The sequence below is a fragment of the Aotus nancymaae genome, unplaced genomic scaffold (genome assembly GCF_030222135.1).
Source record: "Aotus nancymaae isolate 86718 unplaced genomic scaffold, 86718_ANA_hifiasm-v0.15.2.pri h1tg000049l, whole genome shotgun sequence".
Lineage (NCBI taxonomy): Eukaryota > Metazoa > Chordata > Mammalia > Primates > Aotidae > Aotus > Aotus nancymaae.
Window position 1 is genome coordinate 13,561,869 of NW_026988463.1, and position 24,621 is coordinate 13,586,489.

Genomic DNA, 24,621 nt, shown 5'->3' on the forward strand with positions numbered 1-24,621 from the left:
ACTGAATAGCACAATAGACAGGGAGAGGCAGGTAATGAGGAAGGAGGAAGGTTGAGAAAAGTTGATGGAGTGGAATAAACACAAGTCAGTCAGATCTAGGGATTCAACTCCCAACACAGCCACATAGACAAGTGACAACCTCCCTGAGTATAAATTTCCCATAGGATTGACTTAAATTGTAAGCAAGAGCTTGATCCACGCTCATGCTCATAGACAACTGCAGGATTCCATTCAAAGTATAATGAAAAGGGCTTGTGACCAGTGCCAACGAGGGGTATATTCCATCAACAACAAACCTCTGGGAGGAAAATTACGGTCCAATCAGGGATATTCAAAAGAAACTACTTCCTGGCTGAGTGCAGTTGACTCACACCTGTAATCCCAGCACTTTGGGAGGCTGAGACAGGCAGATCATCTGAGGTGACCAGCCTGGCCAACGTGGTGAAACCTCGTCTCCACTAAAAATACAAAACTTAGCCAGGCATGGTAGTGGGCGCCTGTGATTCCAGCTACTCGGGAGGCTGAGGCAGGAGAATTGCTTGAACCTGGGACGTGGAGGCTGCAGTGAGCCAAGATCATGCCACTGCACTCCAGCCTGGGTGACAGAGGGAGATTCCATATCAAAAGAAAAAAAAGAAAGAAAAGAAAAAGAAACAAACAAACAAACTACTTCCTGATGGAGCTTTTTCTTAATTATTCCCCCAAAACATCATCTGAATGTATTAACTCAATAAATATCCACCCTGAATGCTTACTTGGAACATGGCACATACTCGACATGGAAGGGAGCACTTAGAAGTCTTTGCTGCCCTCAATGTGTTTTCAATCTAGTAAGAGAGAAAGCTACAGACTCCTAGGAAAATTAAAATACACCACAAAAATCAAAGTCAAAGGCAGCATGGCATGGGAAGTCAAAAGGCAGAATGAGAATTAGCCCCTAGAGGCCAGGCACAGTGGCTCATGCCTGTAAACCCAGCACTGTCGGAGGCTGAGGTGGGTGATCACCTGAGGTCAAGAGTTCAAGACCAGCCTACCCAACACAGTGAAATCCCCTCTCTACTAAAAATCCAAAAAAAGAAAAATAGCTGGGAGTGATAGCAGGTGCATATAATCCCAGCTACTCAGGAGGCTGAGGCAAGAGAATCACTTGAACCAGGGAGGTAGAGGTTGCAGTGAGCCAAGATGACGCCACTGCAATCCAGCCTGGGCGACAAGAGTAAAACTCCATCTCAAAAAAAAAAGTAAGCTGACTTGAAGAGAACAGAATTGAGCACATCACTAAGAAAGAGTCATGGGAGTGGAAGAAAAAGAAAGATTGACTATAAGGAGCTGAGTTTTGCCTTGAGTTCTCAAAATGTGTAGGATTTGTCTAGCAAGAAAGGAGAGAGGTAGTGCAGGGAGGGTTGCAGGAAGTCACTGATAGTCCCACTGTGGTCTCAATTCCCCAGGCTGCTGAGTTTCTGGAAGATGAATAACTGACCCATCTGAAAATATGCAGACTGGAACAAGCATAGCTTTATTCTTCTCCTTCTTGGGATGGGCCCCAAGACCTAACCCAGGCTTTCCCTCTCGCACTAAGCATTGAGGATAGCCATGGCCTCATAAGAATCACATTCTATTCTACAAATAAGGCATCAGTTCATCAAAGAGAGATTGGTGGCCACTGGTCAAGACCTCTGTCTGTGCTTCCTGGGTGTCAATGGCTAGATTCCATTTACCTCTCTGGACCCCAGATGCCTCATCTTATAAAATCACAGCTGGTACCAATCCTCCAGGCTGAGCTCACAGCAAAAGGGCAAAAGATATATCTATGTCTAAACAGACCAAAAGCTAAAAAATCTCCAGTATCCACTGTTATGGCCTGAATGTTTGTGTGCCCTCAAAATTTATATGTTGAAGCCCCAACCCCCAACCGTTCTGTCTTTGGAGATGGAGTCTGTGAGAAGATGACAAAGATCAAATGCGGTCATAAGGATGGGGCCCTAATCTTACAGGGCGGGTTCCCTTATCAGAAGAGGAAGAAACACCAGAGCATTCTCTCTCTTTCCACCGTGTGAGGACACAGCAAGAAGGTGGGCATCTGCAAGGCAGGAAGGAAGCCCTCTCCAGAAACTGTCCCTGATGGACTTGGTCTGGTATGTCTAACTTCCAGAAGTGAGAAAACAAATTCCTGTTGTTTAAGCCACCCAGTTTGTGTTATTTTGTTAGACCAACCCAAGCAGACCAATGCATCCACTATGAAGTGAAATCAGCAAGATGCAGAAGTGTTCAGAAATGTTAGTAAATGCATAGAATGTCTTTGAGAGAACGGACAGTAAACAAATTACAGTGGTCGACTCTGAAGAGGAGAATTAGGGTGCTGGAGGACAGAGGGCACTTAGTGTTTGCTTCTCGTCCTTGAATATTGCTTCACTTTCTTTTCTACCCTATACATATTGACCTATTCAAATAGATAAATACATTAATTGTTTTAAATGTACTATATGTAAACAGATAGACTGCTAGACATACGACACTGCCTAGAGGCCTGAGCAAGCCATCCTTCTGGGAAACTCTAAGCTCCACAAATCATCTAAAACTCAATTCCTAAAATTCCAACAAATATGCACATAGGTGGGCTTGTACAACACAGGGGAAGGGGCTGTGTGGTTCATGAGAGGACCAGCTAAGTATGTGAAGGTACCTGGAGGGTATCCTGTGCTCCAGGTTAAAATAGTGATCTAAAAAGACAGTAAGGAACAAATACGTAAGCCCCACTGCTGTGTCAAGGGCTTAGACAAGTCTGTAAACAGGCAGGAGCCGCATGGCATCATTCATAGGCGCCGGGTAGGGCGTTTACAGAATAACACTAGAGTCTTGTCTTGTGCAGAGACCTGAGGCCAGAGGGAGCAGCTGAAATCATATTCAGCCAAAATTACCCACGATGGCTGTTTCTCTGGTTCAGCACCAGATGAAGTAACTGGCTTGTGTTTAGGGGCCAAGTTATATGAAAGATGCATATCTTTAAATGCTAGAATCACACTCTGGAGAAGCTCGTGGGAAGTGAGTCTGTCTGAAGCAAAAGCAGACTCATGTCTCCCATCTCACTTTCAGCATATGCTCATTGTGTGGAATGGGGAACAGAAATACTCACATTATTTATGTTACTTTCTCTCTCTCTCTCTCTGTCTCTCTCTCTCTCTTTCTTCCTCTCCTCCATCCCTTCTCCCATCCCTGAACTGAGATCACAGAGTTGGGTTCACATTACTTAAAGACACTAATGCCTCACTGTGCTCCACAGTAAGGTAAGAGAATATGACATCGGACCAACCTGGCTCCTCCTCCAACCATGGAAACCTAGTGAATTATTGTAATCAGATCCCAACTGCTCAAGCATCCCCAGTTTCCTAGCAACCCTCAAAAGGCTTTGGGGAAGGGTGGGAACAAGGACTTCCTGGGTAAGGTGGTGGCAGCTGTGTTTGAAATTTCTGGAGAGCTTCCCCAAATTGTCTTAAAGGCCTTTTTCATCCATCATCCCAAGAACCCAACGAAACCCCTGCTAGCGAAGGGACATCAGGTAGTGCATCTGCTCAAGAACTCCCAGAGACTCCGTTCTAAACTCCTTTACCTGGACTTCCAGACCTTCCATTCATCAGTCAGCTCCATCATTCCTCACTCTGGACGACAGACCCCCTGCCCAAGTAAGGCTAGTTCCTTTACACCTGCCCCAGCAGCCTTCTGAGAGCACGTTCCACCCTGGCCTGCATGTCTACTCACATCTCCCTCCCCTCAATACATCCCCCATCTCATATGTCCCTTCTTTTTTTTGAGACAGGGTCTTGCTCTGTTTCCCAGGATGGAGTACAGTGGCACAATCTCTGCTTACTGCAGCCTCAATCTTCCCAGGCTCAAGCAATCCTCCCATCTCAGCCTCCCAAGTAGTTGGGACCACAGGCACATGCCACTATGCCCAGCTACTTTTTGTATTTTTTGTACAGATGAGGTTTCACTATGTTACCCAGGCTTTTTACCGGGTTCAAGCGATCTGCCTGCTTTGGCCTCCAAATTGCTGGGATTACAGGCCACTGTGCCTGCCCTGTCCCTTCTAATTACTCGATTTTCCTTCCCCATGAATGATTTTCCCATGATCACATATGTCCATTTTTGCTGGAAACATTTCATAGGTTCTATTATTATGCCTAGTTAGAGACAAAAAGCAAACACACCCCCACAGCTAAGCAGCACCACAGGAGCTAAGCCACAGGGCAAAAAAACAACACAGTAGATATCATCAGGCAGCATCCAGATGTTGGTCGAATTGTAAGGGATGGAAATGACTTGGACAGATATCAAGGCATACATAAATGCAGAGAAGAGATCAGACAGGAGACAGGGTTTTCTTGGTCTTTAGAGGTTCATTTGTTTCCCTTTTTGAATATTCATCTTCCATTTCTTACATCTTCTGACCAGCATCTCAATTTCATTGTGGAGACTTTCCTATTCCTCAGTATGTGCAGTCTTGGTGAGACTGTCACTCAAAACCCCTGTCCTATGATTCAATATGGACCAATCAGACTGTCAAGTTTAAGAATCTTAAACTGGAATGGATACAGAGACAAAATGGTTACAATAATTCATATCAGCAGGAGAGCTCTGATAAGACCATGGTTGGAGCTGCCCTGGTTCCTGACACCCCCAACTTGGACCATCAGACATTCCTTCAGTTCTGTGAACCAACCCATATTCTTCAAAAGATTTCCCTTTTTGCTTAAGTCTGAAGAAGAATTGACTTTTGCTGCTTGTAACTAAAACTTCATGACACAGACTATTTACCCTAAGGCTTGAAGGATGAGAAAGACAAGGGTACAGAGAGGAAAGGAAAGAAAATTATTGATTGCTTTGGATTCCACTTCCTTTGGTAGGCTATTTTACACTTGATCTTAGCCAAAAGGCTGAGAAGCAGTAGGCTATTTTAAAGGGGCTTCGCTGATAACTTTGAAATGGCCAAAGGGCAAACTCGCTATGAATGAAGCCTGCCTGAAAACAGAATGTATTGCCTTGAGACATAACGAGTTTACCACCATAGAAAGTGATTAAGGAGGGCCAGGTAAACCTTAATCCAGTAGCTTTCTTTAAAGTTTTCACTCCAGAATATTATTTCCCCTATATATCAATAGTTGTTACATGAAAAGATGTTTAATGGAAATATCAGTTTGAAAAACACTAGGATGAACATAACTGTAAACAGCTTTATTGCATATAGTCCAGGAGTCTTTAATGTGGCCAAGGAACTCTAATTTTGCAGAACATATCAAAGGACTAGTTAGTGTTCAATGGAGCATCCACTTGGAAGCATTACTGGATGGCCAGATCCAAGTACTGACACACAACAGAATATGTATAAAATACCTAACATAGGGTCCAGTGCATAGTAGTAGCTCAAGAATTCTAGCTGTAGTCTATAATCAGTATCTTACTTTGTTCTTTTTTCTGAATAGCAATTCTCTACATTTATTTGTATAAACTCAACCCCTCCCTCACCAGACTCCAGCCCCACTGGACTTCCACAAGCATGATAAATTTCTTTCCAGTCTCAGGGCCTTTGCACATCCTGGGATTTTTTGCCCAGAATGACCTTTCCCCCACTCTTCACTGGATTGGTTCTTCCCATCCCTGGGTCTCATCTTAATCATCACTTCCTCAGTGATACCAGCCTTGTTATTCTTTCTCCCATCACCTTCCTCATTTCCTTCCATACTTAGCACCCTCTTACATGTTTTATCTATTGGCTGTGTGTAGTCTTCCCCAACTATAACATAGGCTCCCAAGGTCAGAACCCTGGCTTGTTTTTTGGTTCATTAGCACAGTACCTGACTAGATAACACAAGAAAAAGATTTCTTGAATGAATGTGTAATACGGAAGTCATTCTCTAGATAAAGGCTATGGCACAACATAACATTTCCCATTTTCAATAGCAGATTTGCAAAAAGACAGATGTATTATTTATGTTTCCCTTTGTTATATCAACTATGTTTTTTAAATCAAAGATATACTATTGAAAGACAATTCTGGGCCAGGCATAGTGGCTCAAATCTCCAATCCCAGCACTTTGGGAGGCCAAGGGGGGCAGATCACCTGAGATCAGGAATCGAGACCAACCTGGCCAACATGGAGAAACCTCATCTCTACTAAAAATATAAAAATTAGCCAGGCACAGTGGCCTGTACCTGTAGTCCCAGCTAGAAGGACTGAGGGTGAAGCAGGAGAATTGCTTGAACCTGGGAGGTGGAAGTTGCAGTGAGCCAAGATCAAGCCACTGCACTCTAGGCTGGGTGACAGAACTGAGCAATACTCCATTTCATAAAAAAAAAAAAAGAAAAAAAAAAGACAACTCTGGATTGGCATTCCTATAGAAAATTAAAGGAATGCAGTTCTGATATGTTGTTTTTTGGTGGTCTGACTTGATGCAGGGAAACAGCTTAAAGAATATAGAAGAATAAGAGATTATTATATGTTTCAAATCATTCATTCATATATTTGTTCATTTGTTAAACAAAGATATGCTAATCACCTACTATACATCCAAACACCATATGTTAAGCACCATGCACTTGAGGCCTTCCCAGTCCATCAATTTCGTCTACATTCCCTCATTTTATATCATATTTACCTCCCCTTATTTGTAAAATCATAAGTCCTTTGAGGGACTTTTATTATATCTGTAGCAGAAATAGGAAAGTAAATAGATGGCACACAAGCATCATTCTCCCAGTCTTTTCTCATAGCAGACATGGCTAATCAATCTCAGCACTCATGCCCACTGAGTTAGAATACAGCCTTCAAATCATCTTCAACATTCCACTGCAGGCAGCCACAACATGTCATCAGTGACAGCACCCAAAATGAAACCTACTTGCCTACTCTGAATGGAAGAAAGCCCAGGCTTCAGAGTAAGACCAAACTGTACTCGAGTCCTGACATTTTTGTACATTTGATGGAGAATCTTGGTCTTTTTACTCTTTAAGATCTAGATAATCCAGGCAGGCACAGTGGCTCACACCTATAATCCCAGCACTCCAGGAGGCCAAGATGGGCAGATCACCTAAGGTCAGGAGTTCTTGAGACCTGCCTGGCCAACATGGTGAAACCCCATCTCTACTAAAAATACAAAAATTAGCCAGGCATGATGGTGCTCACCTGTAATCCCAGCTACTTGGGAGGCTGAGGAAGGAGAATCCCTTGAACCGGAGAGGTGGAGGTTGCAGTGAGCCCAGATCGCACCACTGTACTCCGGCCTGGGTGACAGAATGAGACTCCAATTCAAAAAATAATAACAATAATAATCTAGATAATCCTACCCATTTTGCAGGGTTGTGAAGTAAATTAAATAAGATATATTTGAAACACCTATCATGCAGCAAATATTCAATAAATGCTAACTATTAGGTGTTATTACTTGTATTTGTTCTTACACTGCTAATGAAGACACACCTCAGACTGGCAATTTATAAAGAAAAAGAGATTTAATACACTCACAGCTCCACATGGCTGGGGAAGCCTCACAATCAAGACAGAATATAAACAAGGAGCAAAGGCACATCTTACATGGTGGCAGACAAGAGAGCACATACAAGGGGACTGTCCTTTATTTAAAAAACAACATCAGATCTCATCAGACTTATTCACTATCACAAGAACGACAAGAGAAAAACTTGCCCCATGATTAAATTACCTCCCACCAGATCCCTCACACAACATGGAATTATGGGAAGCACAATTCAAGATGAGATTTGGGTGGGGACACAGCCAAACCATATCATTACTTTTACCCTGAGTATGCCTCAGATGATGTCTCACATACAGTAATTGCTTTAAAAAAAAAAAAGGCAACTTCATTTGACCTAGCAATCCCATGACTGGGTAAATACCCACTTATATGTTCATCGCAACACTGTTCACAATAGCAAACATATGAGATCAACCTAGGTGCCCAAAAACCATGGACTCGATAAAGAAAATGTGGTGGCTGGGCACGGTGGCTCATGCCTGTAATCCCAGTACTTTGGGAGGCCAAGGCAGGTGGATCACAAGGTCAGGAGTTCAAGATCAGCCTGGCCAACATGGTGAAACCCCATCTCCACTAAAAATACACAAATTAGCTGGGTGTGGTGGTGGGCACCTGTAATCCCAGGTACTCAGGAGGCTGAGGCAGAGAATTGCTTGAACCCAGGAGGCAGAGATTGCAGTAAGCCAAGATCACACCACTGCACTCCAGCCTGGGTGACAGAGTGAGATCCCACCTCAAAAAAAAAAAAAAAAAATGTGGTACATAGACACTGTGGAATACCACAGAACCATAAAAAAGGAGTCAAATATTGTCCTTTATGGCAACATGGATACACCTGGAGGCCATTATCCTAAGCAAATTAACACAGGAATAGAAAACCAAATACTTCATGTTCCCACTTATAAGTGGGACCTAAATACTGGGTAGACATGGACATAAAGATGGGAACGACAGACACTGGGGACTGCTAGAGGGGGGAGGAGGAAGGGAGGACAAGGGCTGGAAAACTATCTACTGGGTGCTATGCTTACCACCTGGGCGATGGGATCATTTGTACCCCAGACCTTAGCATCACACAATATACTCATGTAACAAACCTTCACAGGGTCCCCCTGAATGTAAAATGAAAGCTGTAATTATTTTAAAAGTGAAATGAAATGGGCAACTTCAGTGGCACACAAAGACCGAAAACCAAGAAAAGATAAGCAAGAAGAACATCCTTCCTCCATCCTGTGTATCCACAACATAATACATCCCAGTTTCCTCCCATACTTTTACTAAAAAGCATCCTGGAAGCACAGGGGATGCTCGCAGCATTCCTGATGGAACACCCAGAGACTGCCTCTTTTGTTCTTAAGTGCTTTTCTTAGCTTGACCTGATTTTGCTCCAGGGGTGAGGATTATAAGATCTAGTGGCACATTTGGGGTAATTTTTGGATTCAGAGTCAAAGAGTAGGTAAGTGCTTGGTTTTAACCACAAATAAGCCAGGGCTTGGGACTTACCATTGGATGATCGCCTTACTATAGGATATGAAATTGATTTGTGGAGTTGTTAGGGGTTTTCTTCCCCCTTTGTATGTATCATTTCCTCTCTCTGTGTTTTAAGACTTTCTTTTAAAAATAATAGTTACATGTGAAACATAACTGTTGGAGATTTACTAGTCTGTTTGGCAATGCACTAAAATAAACACCGTGACCCTAAGTAGGGGATTGTTAAGGTTACTTTCATCACCCGTGTTAAGGTTTTTTTCATTATTATCCATATCAACACAACATGGTCATGTCATAAATATTAAACACACCCAATTCCCTCCTTACTTGCTTTCATGCTAATGAAATTGAGAGTCAGCATGGATCAGGACATTAGGAGGGAAATGCTTTTGACAAAAATCAATTGTGATTGAATTGGTGGGCTGAACTTTGAAAACACTGCCTTTGTGTGACATTTCATAATCGTCAGGTAATGCCGGCATATGTATTCATGAGCTTTAAATGTATGCAACATCTTGGTACTCAGCTTGCCATTTGCTAGACTCTGATAACAGCACTGAAACTTTAGTCCACAAGAAATAAGACCCCAGCAAACTGACAAAGAAAAATAATAGCAGCTTTACTTGATAAAATGTGCTCAGTATTGTATTTTGACAGCATTTATTCCATCTGAAAAACATTTACAGAGCAATTCCTGTGTGCCAGGCACAGTACTAGGCACTGGGAATACAGTTGTGAGTGGGAGGAAGGTTCCTGGTCTCCTGGAGCTAATATGTTGGGAGGAAAATGTGAAAAGACCAAGTAGACAATATAACTTTAGGTAGTGTATGAACCATGATGAAAATAAAACAGTAACCTAATAGAGAGGGATGATGGTGAGATCTTTACATGGGCTGGGGCTATTTTCTATAGAGAAGGCCCCCAAAAAGATAACGGGTTACCCAAGACCTAAACAATGAGAAGGAGTCAGGATTGCAACGATATGGGGGAAGCTTGTTGCAGGCAGAGAAAAGAATGTACATAAAACCCCTGAAGTGCAAGCAATTCTGGTAATTTAAAACATGTTTTTTTTCCTTCAACTTTTATTTTAAGTACAAGGGGTACATGTGCAGGATGTGCAGGTTTGTTACATAGGTAAACGTGTGCCGTGGTGGTTTGCTGCACAGATCATCCCATCACCTGGGTATTAAGACCAGCATCCATTAGCTATTCTTCTGATGCTCTTCCTCCTCCAAACCCCCAACAGGCCCCAGTGTGTGTTGTTCCCCTCCCTGTGTCCATGTGTTCTCATCATTCAGCTCCCACTTATAAGTGAGAACATGCAGTGTTTGCTTTTGTTACTGCATTAGTTTGCTGAGGATAATGACTTCCAACTCCATCCATGTCCTTGCAAAGGACAGGATACCATTCCTTTTAATGGCTGTATAATATTCCATGGTGTATATGTACCACATTTTCTTTTCTTTTCTTTCTTTCTTTTTTTTTTTTTTTTGAGACAGAGGTTTGCTCCTGCTGCCCAGGCTGGAGTGCAATGGCGCAATCTCAGCTCACCGCAACCTCCACCTGCTGGGTTCCAGCAATTCTCCTGCCTCAGCCTCCTGAATAGTTGAGATGACAGGCATGCACCACCACACTAGGATAATTTGGTATTTTTAGTAGAGACAAGGTTTCTCTACATTGGTCAGGCTAGTCTCGAACTCCTGACCTCTGGTGATCTGCCTGCCTCAGCCTCCCAGAGTGCTGGGATACAGGTGTGAGCCACTGCACTCAGCCATGTACCACATTTTCTTTATCCAGTCTATCACTGATGAGCATTTAGATTGATTCCAAGTCTTTACTGTTGTGAATATTGCTGCAATGAACATATGTATGCATATATCTTTATAATAGAATGATTTATATTTCTTTGGATGTATACCCAGTAATGAGATTGCTGGGTCAAATGGTATTTCTGCCTCTAGGTCTTTGAGGACTCACCACACTATCTTCCACAATGGTTGAACTAATTTACACTCCCACCAACAGTGTAAAAGCATTCTTTTTTCTCTGCAACCTTGCCAGCATCTGTTGTATTGATTTTTTAATAGTAGCCATTCTGACTGGAGTAAGATGGTATGTCATTGTGGTTTTGATTTGTATTTCTCTAAGGATCAGTGATGTTGCACTTTGTCTATATGTTTGTTGGCCACATGTATGTCTTCTTTTGAGAAGTATCTGTTATTAAAACATGTTTTTAAAGACTAGTACCAGTATCTGAACTTAGCCACTTATAAGCTGATTAGCAGACCAAAATGTTCACAAGGAACAGTTTTGTTTTTTTTTTGTTGGGGGGGGGACAGTTTTTTTTTTTAATATGCTTGTGCAACTTCTTTGTCAGTTATTATCAAAGAATTGTTTGATGACCTTCTTTGACTTTGATATACGTACTGACTTTTTAAAAATAATGCCTCTGCAGAATGAGGAGCTCTTCCATTTCTTGTTGCTATTCAATAAAGGAAAGTAAATACCACATGCTGCCCTTGCACAACTTCCAATTCATGGGCTATAGGCAATTCAATATTTTGTTAAAATGTCAAGAATATCTGAATATTTCAAAAGGCTTCCTTTGGATAATAGGTAAGGCATCAAAACCAGGGAAGTTCTACACCAATAGCAATAAAGTCCATCCCTTTTGTTCACATCCTTATATCCATCTTGGATAACTGAAAAGTTAACATGTATTTATAATCAGTCATTGTGCCCTAAATATTCAATAATAATTTGTAAAACAGTATTAACCAGACAAGTTTCATGGTTGTGTACCTTATGGAAAACTTGTGCTTTTTCCTGGAACTCAGTGTCATTACTTGTAAAATGCAGAGAACGATCTGATTATAAGGTCTATAAAGTCATACATACACACACACACACACACACAAATACACATACACACACATACACACACACACAGCCAATCTCTGTATCCGCAACTAGCCCCAGTCTCTAGTATTTAGTAGGTACTCAATAAATACTCATTCATTAAGAAAAGAACCAGAAATGCAAATCTATGTTCTAATTTTCAACAGATTGGGGGCAAAAAAAGAAAAAGTAAGGACAATGGAATTAGTTTTCGATGAAGCTAACTTCGTTTAATTTAGACATTGTCTTTTATTTTGAGAACTACTTCTAACTTAAATTGTTTGACGTTAAAATGCCCTTATCTTTTGTGAAATGAAGGCAATTGTTTTTAAGTAGTTTCTTTTTATTTAATTTTCATTTTTGGCAAAATCAAAAAGTTAGCACACTATGCTGGTCTCCAATTCTTCTAATTTTTTTTTAATTTTTAATCATCTTTGATGCCAGAAGTGTAGCATACCAAAGGCAAGATGGTACCTAAAGTTCCCTCCAGCTCCAAATGTGATGAGACAGACTTTTCTGGCTGGGTGGTTTGAACCGGGTAACTCCGCTCATGGTGTGATTCAGCACCGTGGACAGATCTATGGGGTGGGAACCCCCGACGCTTTGTGGTCAAAGATCTGGATGTAAATAAGTAAAAAGCAGGCAGTCATAGTGGTTCACAACTGTAATCTCAACACTTTGGGAGGCCAAGGCAAGAGGATTGCTTTAGCCTAAAAGCGCAGGATCAGCTGAGGCAACAACATAGCAAGACCACGTCTCTACCAAAAAAATAAAATCAAAAAAATTAGCTGAGCATGATGGCATGTGCCTGTCGTCCCAGCTACTCGAGAGGCTGAGGTGGCAGGATCACATGAACCCAGGAGGGCGACACTGCAGTGAGCTGTGATCTCACCACTACACTCCAGCCTAGGCGGCAGAGCAAGACCCTGTCTCTAAATAAATAAATAAGTAAAAAACAGACTGTGCATTGAGATTGGCAGTCTTGGTATTAGCACATAACTCCAGACCTAATACCTAAATTAATGAGTTTAAGTCTCCATTTAATGAAATATTCAGATTATGATTACACTTAGTTTCATTAACTGCATTCTGAGACTAATGTAATGGGATTTCCTTTGCACCTTGTAATTAACTTTATTGAGAATGCTTATTAGGATTTTTTTTTTTTTGCAGTTTCCTAAAACCTTACTATAAATTATTTTAATATATGTATTATGATATTAGTAATGTTACTTAATTTTATGTTGGCTATTATCAAAAGAAGAAAAAATTCAACACTAATCTATTCAAGGAACAGTAGGCTGACTGAACAGAGTGCGCTCTGAAAAGAATCTGTATTCGGCTACTAACAGCTGATCCTGAAATTTCGATCTTCCTATGTCCGACTTGGCATTCTTATTTTCCAACCAAAAGCAGTATGATCCTTGCTGAACAAACTCCTCTTTTCCCTTGATGCAATCTGTACAAAATTCACCACACCTGCAAGAAAGATCTGTCGTCTAAGACAAATAGTTCTCCCCTCACTCAAAGGTGGGCAAAGTCAGCCCATGAAAATGTTCTGCTTTTCTTCACTCTGATTCTTAGCAAGTTGATGGGGAGTATTTTTCTTTCAGAGCAAAATACCTGTTTCTCAGGAAAGGCTGACCTGGTATCTCTTCCCTCACTTCTAGCCCCAGTATTACCAGGTACTACTTATGTTACTAGGCAGATGTTTTGCGGAGGCCTCCTGGCTCCTCAGCACCCTGAACTTATTCCTACCATCCTACTTTGCAATTTCCTGTTTACTCTTCCATTTTTCCCACTGTACTATAAGCTCCAAGAGGATATGTCCTATTTATGCCTAATTCATCCTTGTACCTCCAAATCCTAACACATCCACTTACACATAGCAGGATCTTAACAAATATCAGCTGAATGTTGATTAAATGGAAATATTAATTACAGGAAACCAAACAATTAGCGAAAATCTGAGTCCTCCAGGTCAGAAATGGTGACTTATCTTGGTTGGTCCATTTTCAAAGGTGAGTGTTGTCTAATGCTGCAATTCTTAGCATCCATCAATAAATACGGAAAACAGAGAAAAAGAGGCAAAGATCAGGCACGGTAGCTCACACCTGTAATCCCAGCACTTTGGGAGGCTGAGATGGGCAGATTACCTGAGGTCAGGCATTCAAGACCATCCTGGTCAACATGGTGAAACCCTGTCTGTACTAAAAATACAAAAAATTAGCCAGGCATGGTGGCACACACCTGTAATCCCAGCTACTTGGAAAGCTAAGACAGGAGAATCGCTTGAGCCAGGGAGGTGGAGGTTGCAGCGAGCCAAGATCCCGCCATTGCACTCCAGCCTGGGCAACAAGAGCAAAACTCCATCTCAAAAAAAAAAAGAAAAAGAAAAAAGAAAAAGAGGCAGAATCTGGTATGTTACGCAGTATAAGTCCTTTAGAAAGGCGTGAGAAAGGTCATAAATAGAGTACAAGGTTTAAGGTCAGGTAGATATGAGTTCATGTCCATGGTTTGAATTACTCAGCAGATATCATCTCCATGACCTTGGGCAGGTTAAACTCTGAGTCACAGTTTCTTCATCTACAATATGTGAGCGCAATACACACTTCAATTATTTTATGAAGATGTTGTGACAAGCAAAATGCAGGCCAGGAGCCGTGGCGCATGCCTGTAATCCCAGCACTCTGGGAGGCCGAGGCAGGTGGATCATCTGAGGTCAAGAGTTCGAAACCAGCCTGGCCAACATGGCCAGACACCCTCTCTACTAAAAATAATAATAATAATAATAATAATATAAAAAAGTATGCATGTGGTAAGTGCAGAAAAAAGCCATTGTTTTATTGGTTACTCCTTTCAATCCACAATAAGTATCAATGCTATAGTAGGTGTGTCCTATCACTTAACCCAGATATATAAATAGAAGTGCTCTGCCAAAGGAAATATGTCCAAGGGTAAGCTTTCCCTGGTATGGAAGGAACAGAACTTGGCAACTTTTAAACTAAACCAGACACTGTGTGGAGCACTTAGGCTTTCTTTACAAATAGTCCTACAGCTGGTTGGAAGCACTTGGGAAAGGCAATGCAAATCTAATTAGGTAATGCCATGTGGCCAGCATTAGTAGAAATTTTTGAAAAGAGCCCAGGAGACAACTTGCAGAAAGTGATTTTTTTCCCCTTAAGGGCTCTCTCTCTGTGTTGCTTGTATACACACACACACAATCTCATTTTCTGGGTACAAATATAAGACATGTTTGGGGCCATACAGATTCTTACTGGCCTGGTCTGCCAGTGTAAATAAAATAATCAATATTCCTAACAGAATAAAAGCTCATGTGTTTTAAGTGGGAAGAGAAGAAAAACATAAGACAGGAACAAATGGCGAAGAATAGGACAGCTGCTCCATCCAAGCTATTTCCTTGGGAAGGAATTGACAGTTTCTTCATTTCTCATCTGCATCCAAACATTAGTAATAACAAACACACCCATGCACACGCACGCACACACACACACACACGGCGTTATCAACTGGCACACAGAGTGAAAACATTTTCGCTGTGAAGGCAACTGCACCATGAATTCATGCCAATTTGTATCATTGTCCCCTAATGCACAGCCAACTTTAGCACCAAGAGTCACTCATTCTACACACGATATTAGTAACAACTAATATTTATGTTACCAAGCACTGTGCTAAGTTCTTTACATGTGTTGATTCATTTAATCCTCACAACAACCTTGTGAAGTAGATACTGTTTTACTCCTTTTATAGAATGGGAAACTGAGGTTCAAAGAATTCGATTAATTTTTCCAAGACTGAACAGTGAATAAGTGACACAGAAAATACCCAATCTTGGTTGCCTACTCCAAAGTCCATATCCCCCACTTCCTCACTGCATGCCCTCAAAGCCATGTTCAATGTCAGAGATCCATCTATACCACTGAATACCATACCTCAAGAGAAAAACAAATTTCTTTATCTAAAAGAGTCAAACTCCTTTCAGGCTACTGTGCTGAACCTATGAGCATATTTTAGCTGATCCAGTATAGAGCATCTCCTCACTCTTACTAACTACTTAACTTACTAACTCATGTGCCCAAACCATTAGAATCACAGATCTTCAGATACAACCACTAGTATGCCCAACTGTGAAAAAAAACTAAGTTTTTGGGAATAAGAATGTTGGGGGCTATGACTATATAGAAGAGAATCAAAGTTTCACTTGAGTTTGAATTAGTCAAGTTCTCTCAAAACCCAAAATCCTAGGAGTCCCAGAGTTCCATTGGGCTTCCTATTAAGCTTGTGCTAAAGAGTCATTCATGCATTCACTCATTCGATAACTATCTATTCAACACAGCACATTGTCTAGGCATTGGAGATACAGGGGTGAATAAACAGATGCATCCCTGCCCATCCCCAAGGAAGATTCCAGTAGCCATCTACCTCCCCTTTGCCTCCTCATGCACACCTTTCTTGGAGCATCTGCTCCACTACAATCCTAGAGAATAATCCTAAAATGCACACCATCCCACCCAACTGATGGAACCAGGATCAGACCACTGATCCACGGGAAGCCAGACCATTGACTGCTGAAAACCATTCATATTCTCTCTCTCTCTAAATAATTTGTACTAAGTAATCATAGTGACTGAGCACATTAAGGACAGAGAAGATGTTTTTCCTACTCTACGTCCTGAGGTTTCCAAGACGATCCTGATCTCTACCCCTCCTGAGATTCAAATATTCACCGTGAGACAAAGCATGTGCATCTAATAAATTCCAGGCTATGGAGTCAGACAGACCTTGGTTTGAATCCTGGATCCTCTCTTTATCAGCTATGATGTCCTTGACAACTTCTTTAATTTCTAATATTTTATTGTATATATTTTCAAATATCCACAAACATGGAATAGAATAATGAATTCCCATGTATTTGGTCAGCCAGCTACAATAACTCTCAATATTTTTCCAACTCTGTTTCATTACCAGCTCCCACAATTTCTTCTTTTTTCTTTTTTTTCCAACAGATTCTTGCTCTGTCACACAGGCTAGAGTGCGGTAGCATGATCTCAGCTCACTACAGCCTCTGCCTCCCAGGTTCAAGTGATTCTCATGCCTTAGCCTCTCAAGTGGCTGAGACTACAGGGACATGCCACCATGCCCAGCTAAGTTTTCTATTTTTGTAGGGATGGGGTTTCAACATGTTAGCCAGACTGGTCTCAAACTCTTGGCCTCAAGTGTTCTGCCTGCCTCAGCCTCCCAAAGTGCTGAGATTACACGTGTGAACCACTGTACCTGGCCCCATCTCCCACAATTTTATATGGAGTATGTTTGAAGCAAATTTCAGTCATCATGGTAGATTAGTTCTTTAATTTCCACCAATCTCAATTTTCTCATTCATCAAATGGGAATATCTTCCATAGGCTTTTTTATTCCTAGAACAGAAATGTATAGAGCTACTCGTGAAGCTGAGGCAGGAGGATCACCTAAGGTCTGGAGTTCAAGAGCAGCCTGGGCAACATAGTGAGACCTATTTCTACAAAAATAAAAAATAAAATCTATAGAGCTGCTGCTATGAGTCAGCCTAGTTCCTGGTGGGGCAGAGGTGGTACCGTTGTGACAATACAAAGCATTTTCTCCCCTGCAGCTTACACTGTAGTAGAAGAGGCATAAATAAAATAATGAGTGAGACACCTTCAGAGAGAACAAAATGCTATAAAGAAAATGGGGGCTGGGTGCGGTGGCTCACTTCTGTAATCTCAGCATTTTGGGAGGCTGAGGCAGGTGCATCACCTGAGGTCAGGAGTTCAAGACTAGCCTGGCCAACATGGTGAAATCCAGTCTCTATTAAAAATACAAAAATTAACCAAATCAACCAGGTTTGCATGCACCTGTAATCCCAGCTACTCAGAAGGCTGAGGAAGGAAAACAGCTTGAACCTGGGAGGCGGAGGTTGCAGTAAGCTGACATCGCATCACGGCACTCCAGCCTAGGCAACAGAGCGAGACTCCATCTCAAAAGGAAAAGAGAGAAAATAATGGGGAAAGGAGAAGCAGTGGGTGACCTGGGGGGCAGTGACAGACAGTGAAGTCCTCTCTAACGAGGTAGCCATTGGGGTATGAGATGAAAGAGGAAAGATCAGACACATGGAGGCCTGGAGCAGTGTGCTGTAGGCATGAAGCACAACAGGTGCAAAGCCCCTGGGGCAGAACAGACCTTGGCTCTTTGAGGGTTGATTGAGAACTAAATGAGCTAATACATTCCAAGCACATAGTACCATGCTCAATAAATGTTAGTTATTAGTAAGACCATAAATTGGATGTATACTTTGGAAACAGCTCTCTTTCCTAAAATGCCAATGAATCTTTCCATTGACTTAGCATATCTTTCAACAGTTTCTACTCCCAGGGGAAGACCTACCCACACTGCAAACACCTGCACCACAAGAAAAGGCAATAGAGTGTACTGGTTATAATCACAGACCTTGGGGCCCTGACTGGCTCAGTTTAAATCCCAGTGTCACCACTAAGCAGCTGTACAAACTTTAGACAAGCCACCTAACCATTCTAAGCCTCAGTTTCCCCACCCTTATGATGGTGGAAACAATAGTATCAACCTAACAAGGTTTGGAGGAATTCATGTTTTAGAGTTTTATAATGTTATCTGTATAAATCACTGCTGATATTATGCTATCTTATATATTTTTTACTGTTCTATGTGCTTTTTTCTATACTTACCATTTTGCCTGCCCTGGCTAGGAAACTCCCCTCAAATTTTTTATTTTTATTTTTTATAGAGACAGAGTCTCACTCTGACACTCAGGCTGGAGTGCAGTGGTGTGATCACAGCTCACTGCACTCCAGGGTTCACTCACTTGACCTCCTGGGTTCAGTCTCCCACTTCGGCCTCCCAAGTAGCTGGCACTACAGGTGTGAGCCACCATGTCCAGTTTCTTTTTTTATTATTTCTACTTTTTTTAGAGACAGGGTCTCACCTTATTTCCCAGGCTGGCCTCCAACTCCTGATCTCAAATGATCCTCCTGCTTCTGCCTCCTAAAGCACTGAGACTACAGGTCTGAGCCATGCTCGACCTCCCAAATATGTTAAATATTTGGTAATATTTTCAAAAGTTAAGTGTAGGACCTCCCAGGTGCCTCAGTAAATACGGACTCATAAATGGTCCCAGATATGAGGTATACAGTGTCATCAGAAACTAAGCCATAGGTCAGCTTTGGGGTTCCTTGTAAATCCATTTGGGAATATCTTAGGAGAGTGAAAGTGTGATGGGCTGGAAGAGGAGCCTGCTCTTTCTGATGGATTTTGTGTTCTAAAACATCAAGTCATCACTTCTTCTCACTTGCTCAGGTTATGCTGTAAAATAAATTATATAACATCATGATTTATTTTACAGCATAACCCAGATTCAAAGACGGGTGGTAAGGGTGGGTGGGACATGAAAGTCTTTGTCCCGTGAATATATATACAAGAGCACAGTCAGACAAGCAACTGGTTCCATTTCAACACTGACCCAAAGAGAGTAATTTTATGTAGTTGTCTTTATAGACACTAGGTGACACGTTCTGCACTGTGGCAGTCAGGGATCTGTAATTGCTCCTGGCTTGTGTAGTGTTGTTTTCCGTCTTTACCACATCATTATGCAACACTGCCCAACCAAAAGTCTATAATCAAAGTGTGCTCTGCTAAAGACAATGTGGTATCCTGGATGGGACCTAGAACAGAAAAGGAGTATCACTGAAGAAACCAGCAAAATCCAAACAACATCTGCAGTTTAGCTAAAAGGAATGCACTCATGTTGATTTCTTAGTTTTGACAAACGTGCCTTGGTGATGTCAAATGCTGGTATCGGGGAAAGCGGGTGAGGAGTATACAGAAGTCTGCGTGCTATCTTTTGCTGTTGCTGCTGCTGCTGTTTTATGCTTCCTGATACATAGTAGATGTATGTATTTATGGGGCACATGAGATGTTTTGACACAGGCACGCAATGTAAAATAAGCACATCATGGAGAATGGGGTGTCCATCCCCTCAAGCATTTATCCTTTGAGTTACAAACAATCCAATGACAGTCTTTATTTTAAAACATACAATTAAGTTATTATTGACTCTAGTCAGCCTGTTGTGCTATGAAACAGTAGGTCTTATTCATTTTTCTGGGTACTATCTTTTGCAACCTTTCTGCTGTAAATTTTAAAGCGTACTCCAAAACAAAGTATGTATTTCAAAAAATGCTCTGTGAACACAAACGAGTTGAGAAATGATCTAGGCTGTGGTCATAGCCCCTCACTCACATCTCCCATCCTTAACAAGACCAAATGGGGCTGGGCACAGTGGCTCATGCCTGTAATCCCAGCACTCTTGGAGGCACGGGGGTGGATCACGAGGTCAGGAGTCCAAGACCAGCCAGACCAACATGGTGAAACCCCATCTCTACTAAAAATACAAATATCGGCCAGGCGTGGTGGTGCACACCTGTAATCCCAGCTACTAGGGAGGCTGAGGCAGGAGAATCACTTGAAACTGGGAGGCGGAGGTTGCAGTGAGCTGAGATCGCATCACTGCACTCCAGCCTGGGCGACAGAGTGAGACTCTGTCTCAAAAGAAAAGACCAAACGGAGCCTACATGCAGCCTGCACTCCCAAAGCGGGAGATGGGTGTCACTGGCAGCCAGGGAAGTCGGGGTGGGGGAGGCAGAATATGTTCATAGCACTTAAGGACAAAATGTGCCTTCAAAAACAAACGATAATTATATAGAATCTGAGGAACATTTGCAGAAAATCACCATCTCAAGGGAAACTACATCCTGTTAATCAAAGAGGTTGAGGCCCTTTTGATTATCAGACTAAATATTTTTAGGCAATATCACTGAATGCCTGGAAAGAACATGAACAGCATCCGCTGAAGAAAAATCTGACTTTAGATAAAAAGGCAAGTCCAACGTATCATAGGAAAAATCAACCCCAGAAAATTAATGTAGAAAATTTGACAAAAATTTTCTCTTTCCTCCCCGTTCGCCTTCACCCAACTGCCTCTCCACTGCCCTTCTTCCAAATATCCAGATTTCTACACTGGCTATTGATTATCTCACCATCTGACTAAAGCTTAAGGGAAAGAATAGAAAGAGACCTACGGTTAGTATTAAGAAGAGATAAATAGATGGAGATTAGCATTTTCTTAAAGCAATGTCGAGTGGGTGATTGAATAGACATGAAAATGACATTTAACTTGAGACTAGTGAATCCCCAGTCAAACCTAGCAAGTTGGATGTTCAGTGAAAAACAAACTGAAAATGGCATGATGTGCCCTTCTTGGTGTATCACAAATAGATGCATCATTCTTTCCAAATGTGTAATGGCAAATCATCGTAGATTCCATAATCTCCAGGAAAGGGTTTTATATTAAATGGATGCATTCTGGTTCAGGCACAAAGGGCTGGCCGGATACCGTCCCTTCTACTTTGCTATCAATCAAAATGTTCTCTGATGACTGCTTGGCTTCTTAAACCCTTAAGTGATTAATATCAGTCATCTCGTCCTATTCTCTCAATGAACTCCTCAAATCATTTGTTCATCCAAACATACAAACGTTTTTCTGTGTCTATAATATGTAAATGACTCCTACAAATCAATAAAAAGATAAGGAAATCTATTATTACTTGAATTAACTTGTTAAGCTTATTAATATAAACTGGTGAAAAGGTCACATGCTTATTTTTGTTATTCAGATATTCCCAAAACTGCTAGGAAAGAAGAATTGGATCAATCTGGAAGAATTATATAAAATCAACATCTGCGGCAATTATTGTAAGAATGCAGTGTTTGTAGCACGATTCTTGGAATTCTCCTTTGTAACTTCCCAGGAATTCTCAGTCTACTGCTACCCAATAGACTATTACAAGACACTTTCTCCCTTGATGTAAAAGATCACTGATTACTTAGTCACAAATATAGACCAAATGCAAGAATCATAAATAAACCAAAGTGGCGCAAGAGACTTCTGAATTATTTAGAGCCTGGACATCATCTCTGAACAGTAATCCATTTTCAGTACAACTTTCAATGAAAACGCCTTATGTAAGCAACATTCATTAAGGTGTCCTGCCGCCTGATGGAATGATGAAAGTTGGGTGACTTCAATGAGTTTGTTATTTCATCTGAGTGCTGATTCAAAATCATTCTAGAGATTGGAACTTCCAGTGAAGAATCTGTTAGCAATCGCCTTTTATAGCCAGGGACTCGACACGATTTCAATTTCTCTGCTCCGTGATCATGTTCATTCATATATGATGTTTAGGAGCCAAGCAGATGACTAGGTTCAGCTTATTTCCCAGAGCCAATTGAAAGAAAATGTGCTCATTTCCATTAAAGCCAGAAACGGATACAGCAATTGCCATGTCAGAATTGACGCCATTTACCGTATCTTTGGGGGCTATGGGATTTGGTCATAAAACTTCCATTTGCTGGTGTATTTTGCTCTAAAATGTGGCTATTTCTTATACCATTTTGTGATCCAGTTCGCTAATAATGTTACATTATTTAATATATTGAAACCTAAGACATTCTATTTGGTGGCCCATTTTTCAAACCATGCAAACATTGACTTTACTAACACACTGCAACAATTTCCAAACCATGAAGAATCATGACTATGCAGAATCAGAGAATTCACATCGCCTCAGTCGAACTCTACAGGCTTCTTCCTCTACCCAATGAGCATGAGAATTTGCAACCAAACAGTCCAAAACTATGATTCAGCATATAAAACACCCAGGCAACTCCTAGTGGAGCCTCAGCAAAGGCGACCCAGTCTGTTAAAATGTGCAGCACTAGAATTGTTTCTGTTTTCAGGAATCTCCAGCCACAACTAAATGTATCCTTTAAATTGTCTGGCTTTGCTTATTTTAAACCAAGCCTTCCACATTACTTTAACGTGGGGTTACTTAAAAACATAATTACTGGGGTAACCGCAGTAGTACACTATTGTCAAAAACCAAACAATCTTATTTTTCATCCAGTCTCATTAGTCAGAGCATCAGCTCCGTGATGTATATTGTATATACAGAGCTTTGAAAGGGAAGAAAAGCCTTGGGAGTATACCAAGATCCCAATCATGTTCTGTGAAAAATACCTATTGAAACACAATAGCAAACACATTTTTTTTTCCCCTTGCAGAACAATGGAAACGAATTTGCTGCTGCTGAATCACACATAGGAACCTCAAATCAACAGGACCAAAATTCAATACCCACTCCCTGCACCCGCTACACATAGAGTATTTTGTGGATTATTTTTATGAAACTCTAGCTTTACAAATCATAGACATAATTCTTCTGAACTAGTATTTCATAACTGAAAACAGCAGGAAACCTAGAAGTCACAACTGGTCTACCTCAGGAGGCAGACATATAAGCGAATGGACCACTGGCTAATAGACTACCTAAAATGAACCAACCCAAAAATCCATTGCTTAACTAAGTACCCAACCATGATGAAACAACCAAGAGGGCCACTAATCTAGTTAACAGATCAATCAAGATGAACCAACTGAGCAGTCTACTAGTTAAAAGAAGAACCAATCATGTGATCCAACCAACCAAGTGGACTGCTATTTAACAAAGAAACCAACCAAGTGACATCTGATGATGCCAAATTCAGCTTCATCCAAAAGAGATGAAAGAAAGCTTCTAACTTGCCCACAAAGAGAAGCTCTTAACTCACTCACACACACTCCATGAAATCTGGCAATGTGACCACCACTCAGGTCACCACATGGGACTGGAAATGGTTCATGCAGCTGTACTTACGAAGATTATTTATGGGGGTTCTCGTGTCCATGTTCTCGTAATGCTGGACGTGGACAACAATGTTCAGGTCTCTCTCCATGTGATCAGTGTTGCAGTGGCCCTGTGGCCTCATGACATCTGCAAGGGCCCTGGAAGAAGAATGAATTTAAATCTGTTCATTCAGAACCCAATGATTGGCAGCTGCGATGCACTGAGTACCGAGCTGGTGAACAAAAGGCAAGGCAGATTGCTCCATGGAGCCACCATTCTAGTCAGAGGTGGGATACAGAAAAACGTTAAGTAAATGCAATCGCTATAATTAGAGGTTACGCAGGGACTTTACACAGAATAGTGTACTTCTCACAACAGCCGTGTAATAACAGGAATATCTACTCCACCGAGTTTTTAAGGTGATTAAATGATGAATACATGTAATGTGTCTGCACTCCAGAAATTTGGTTCTCACCAAAGAGAGAACCCTTCATGTACAGCCATGGCCCCGTATTAGTAACACTAGATAACATTTATTATTTGCCGTAAGCCAGGCACCATGCTAATTGCATTACATGTCTTAACTAAACAAAGCAGCACGAAACACATTATGAGGCTTATTGCTCCTTGCAGATGAGTAAACAAAGGCTCAGAGAGGTGAATCAACCAAGGTCACAGAGCCAGTAAGTTGTGGCACAGGAATTTGAGCCTCAGTAATTTTGGACTGTGTAGGGGGTGGACACACAATTCAACCTATGACAGTGACCTTCATGATTAGATGTAAACTTAGCAAAAAAAAAAACTCAACGTTCATACATAGAACAGACCCAAGAACTGTCAAACAGATATTGCACCTAAGATCAGACCTACCAACACATTTTTTTCTCTTTACT

At 41.4% G+C, this 24,621-nt stretch overlaps 1 protein-coding gene across 1 annotated transcript in view; it reads right to left on the bottom strand.

Annotated features, from left to right (window-relative positions):
* Positions 1-24,621, bottom strand: part of SHISA9 (shisa family member 9) — a 346,948-nt gene that overhangs the window by 309,230 nt on the left and 13,097 nt on the right. The window contains exon 2 of the mRNA XM_012453215.3: positions 23,759-23,886. Coding sequence (XP_012308638.1) covers positions 23,759-23,886 — 128 coding nt within the window. The remainder of the gene's footprint in view (positions 1-23,758; positions 23,887-24,621) is intronic.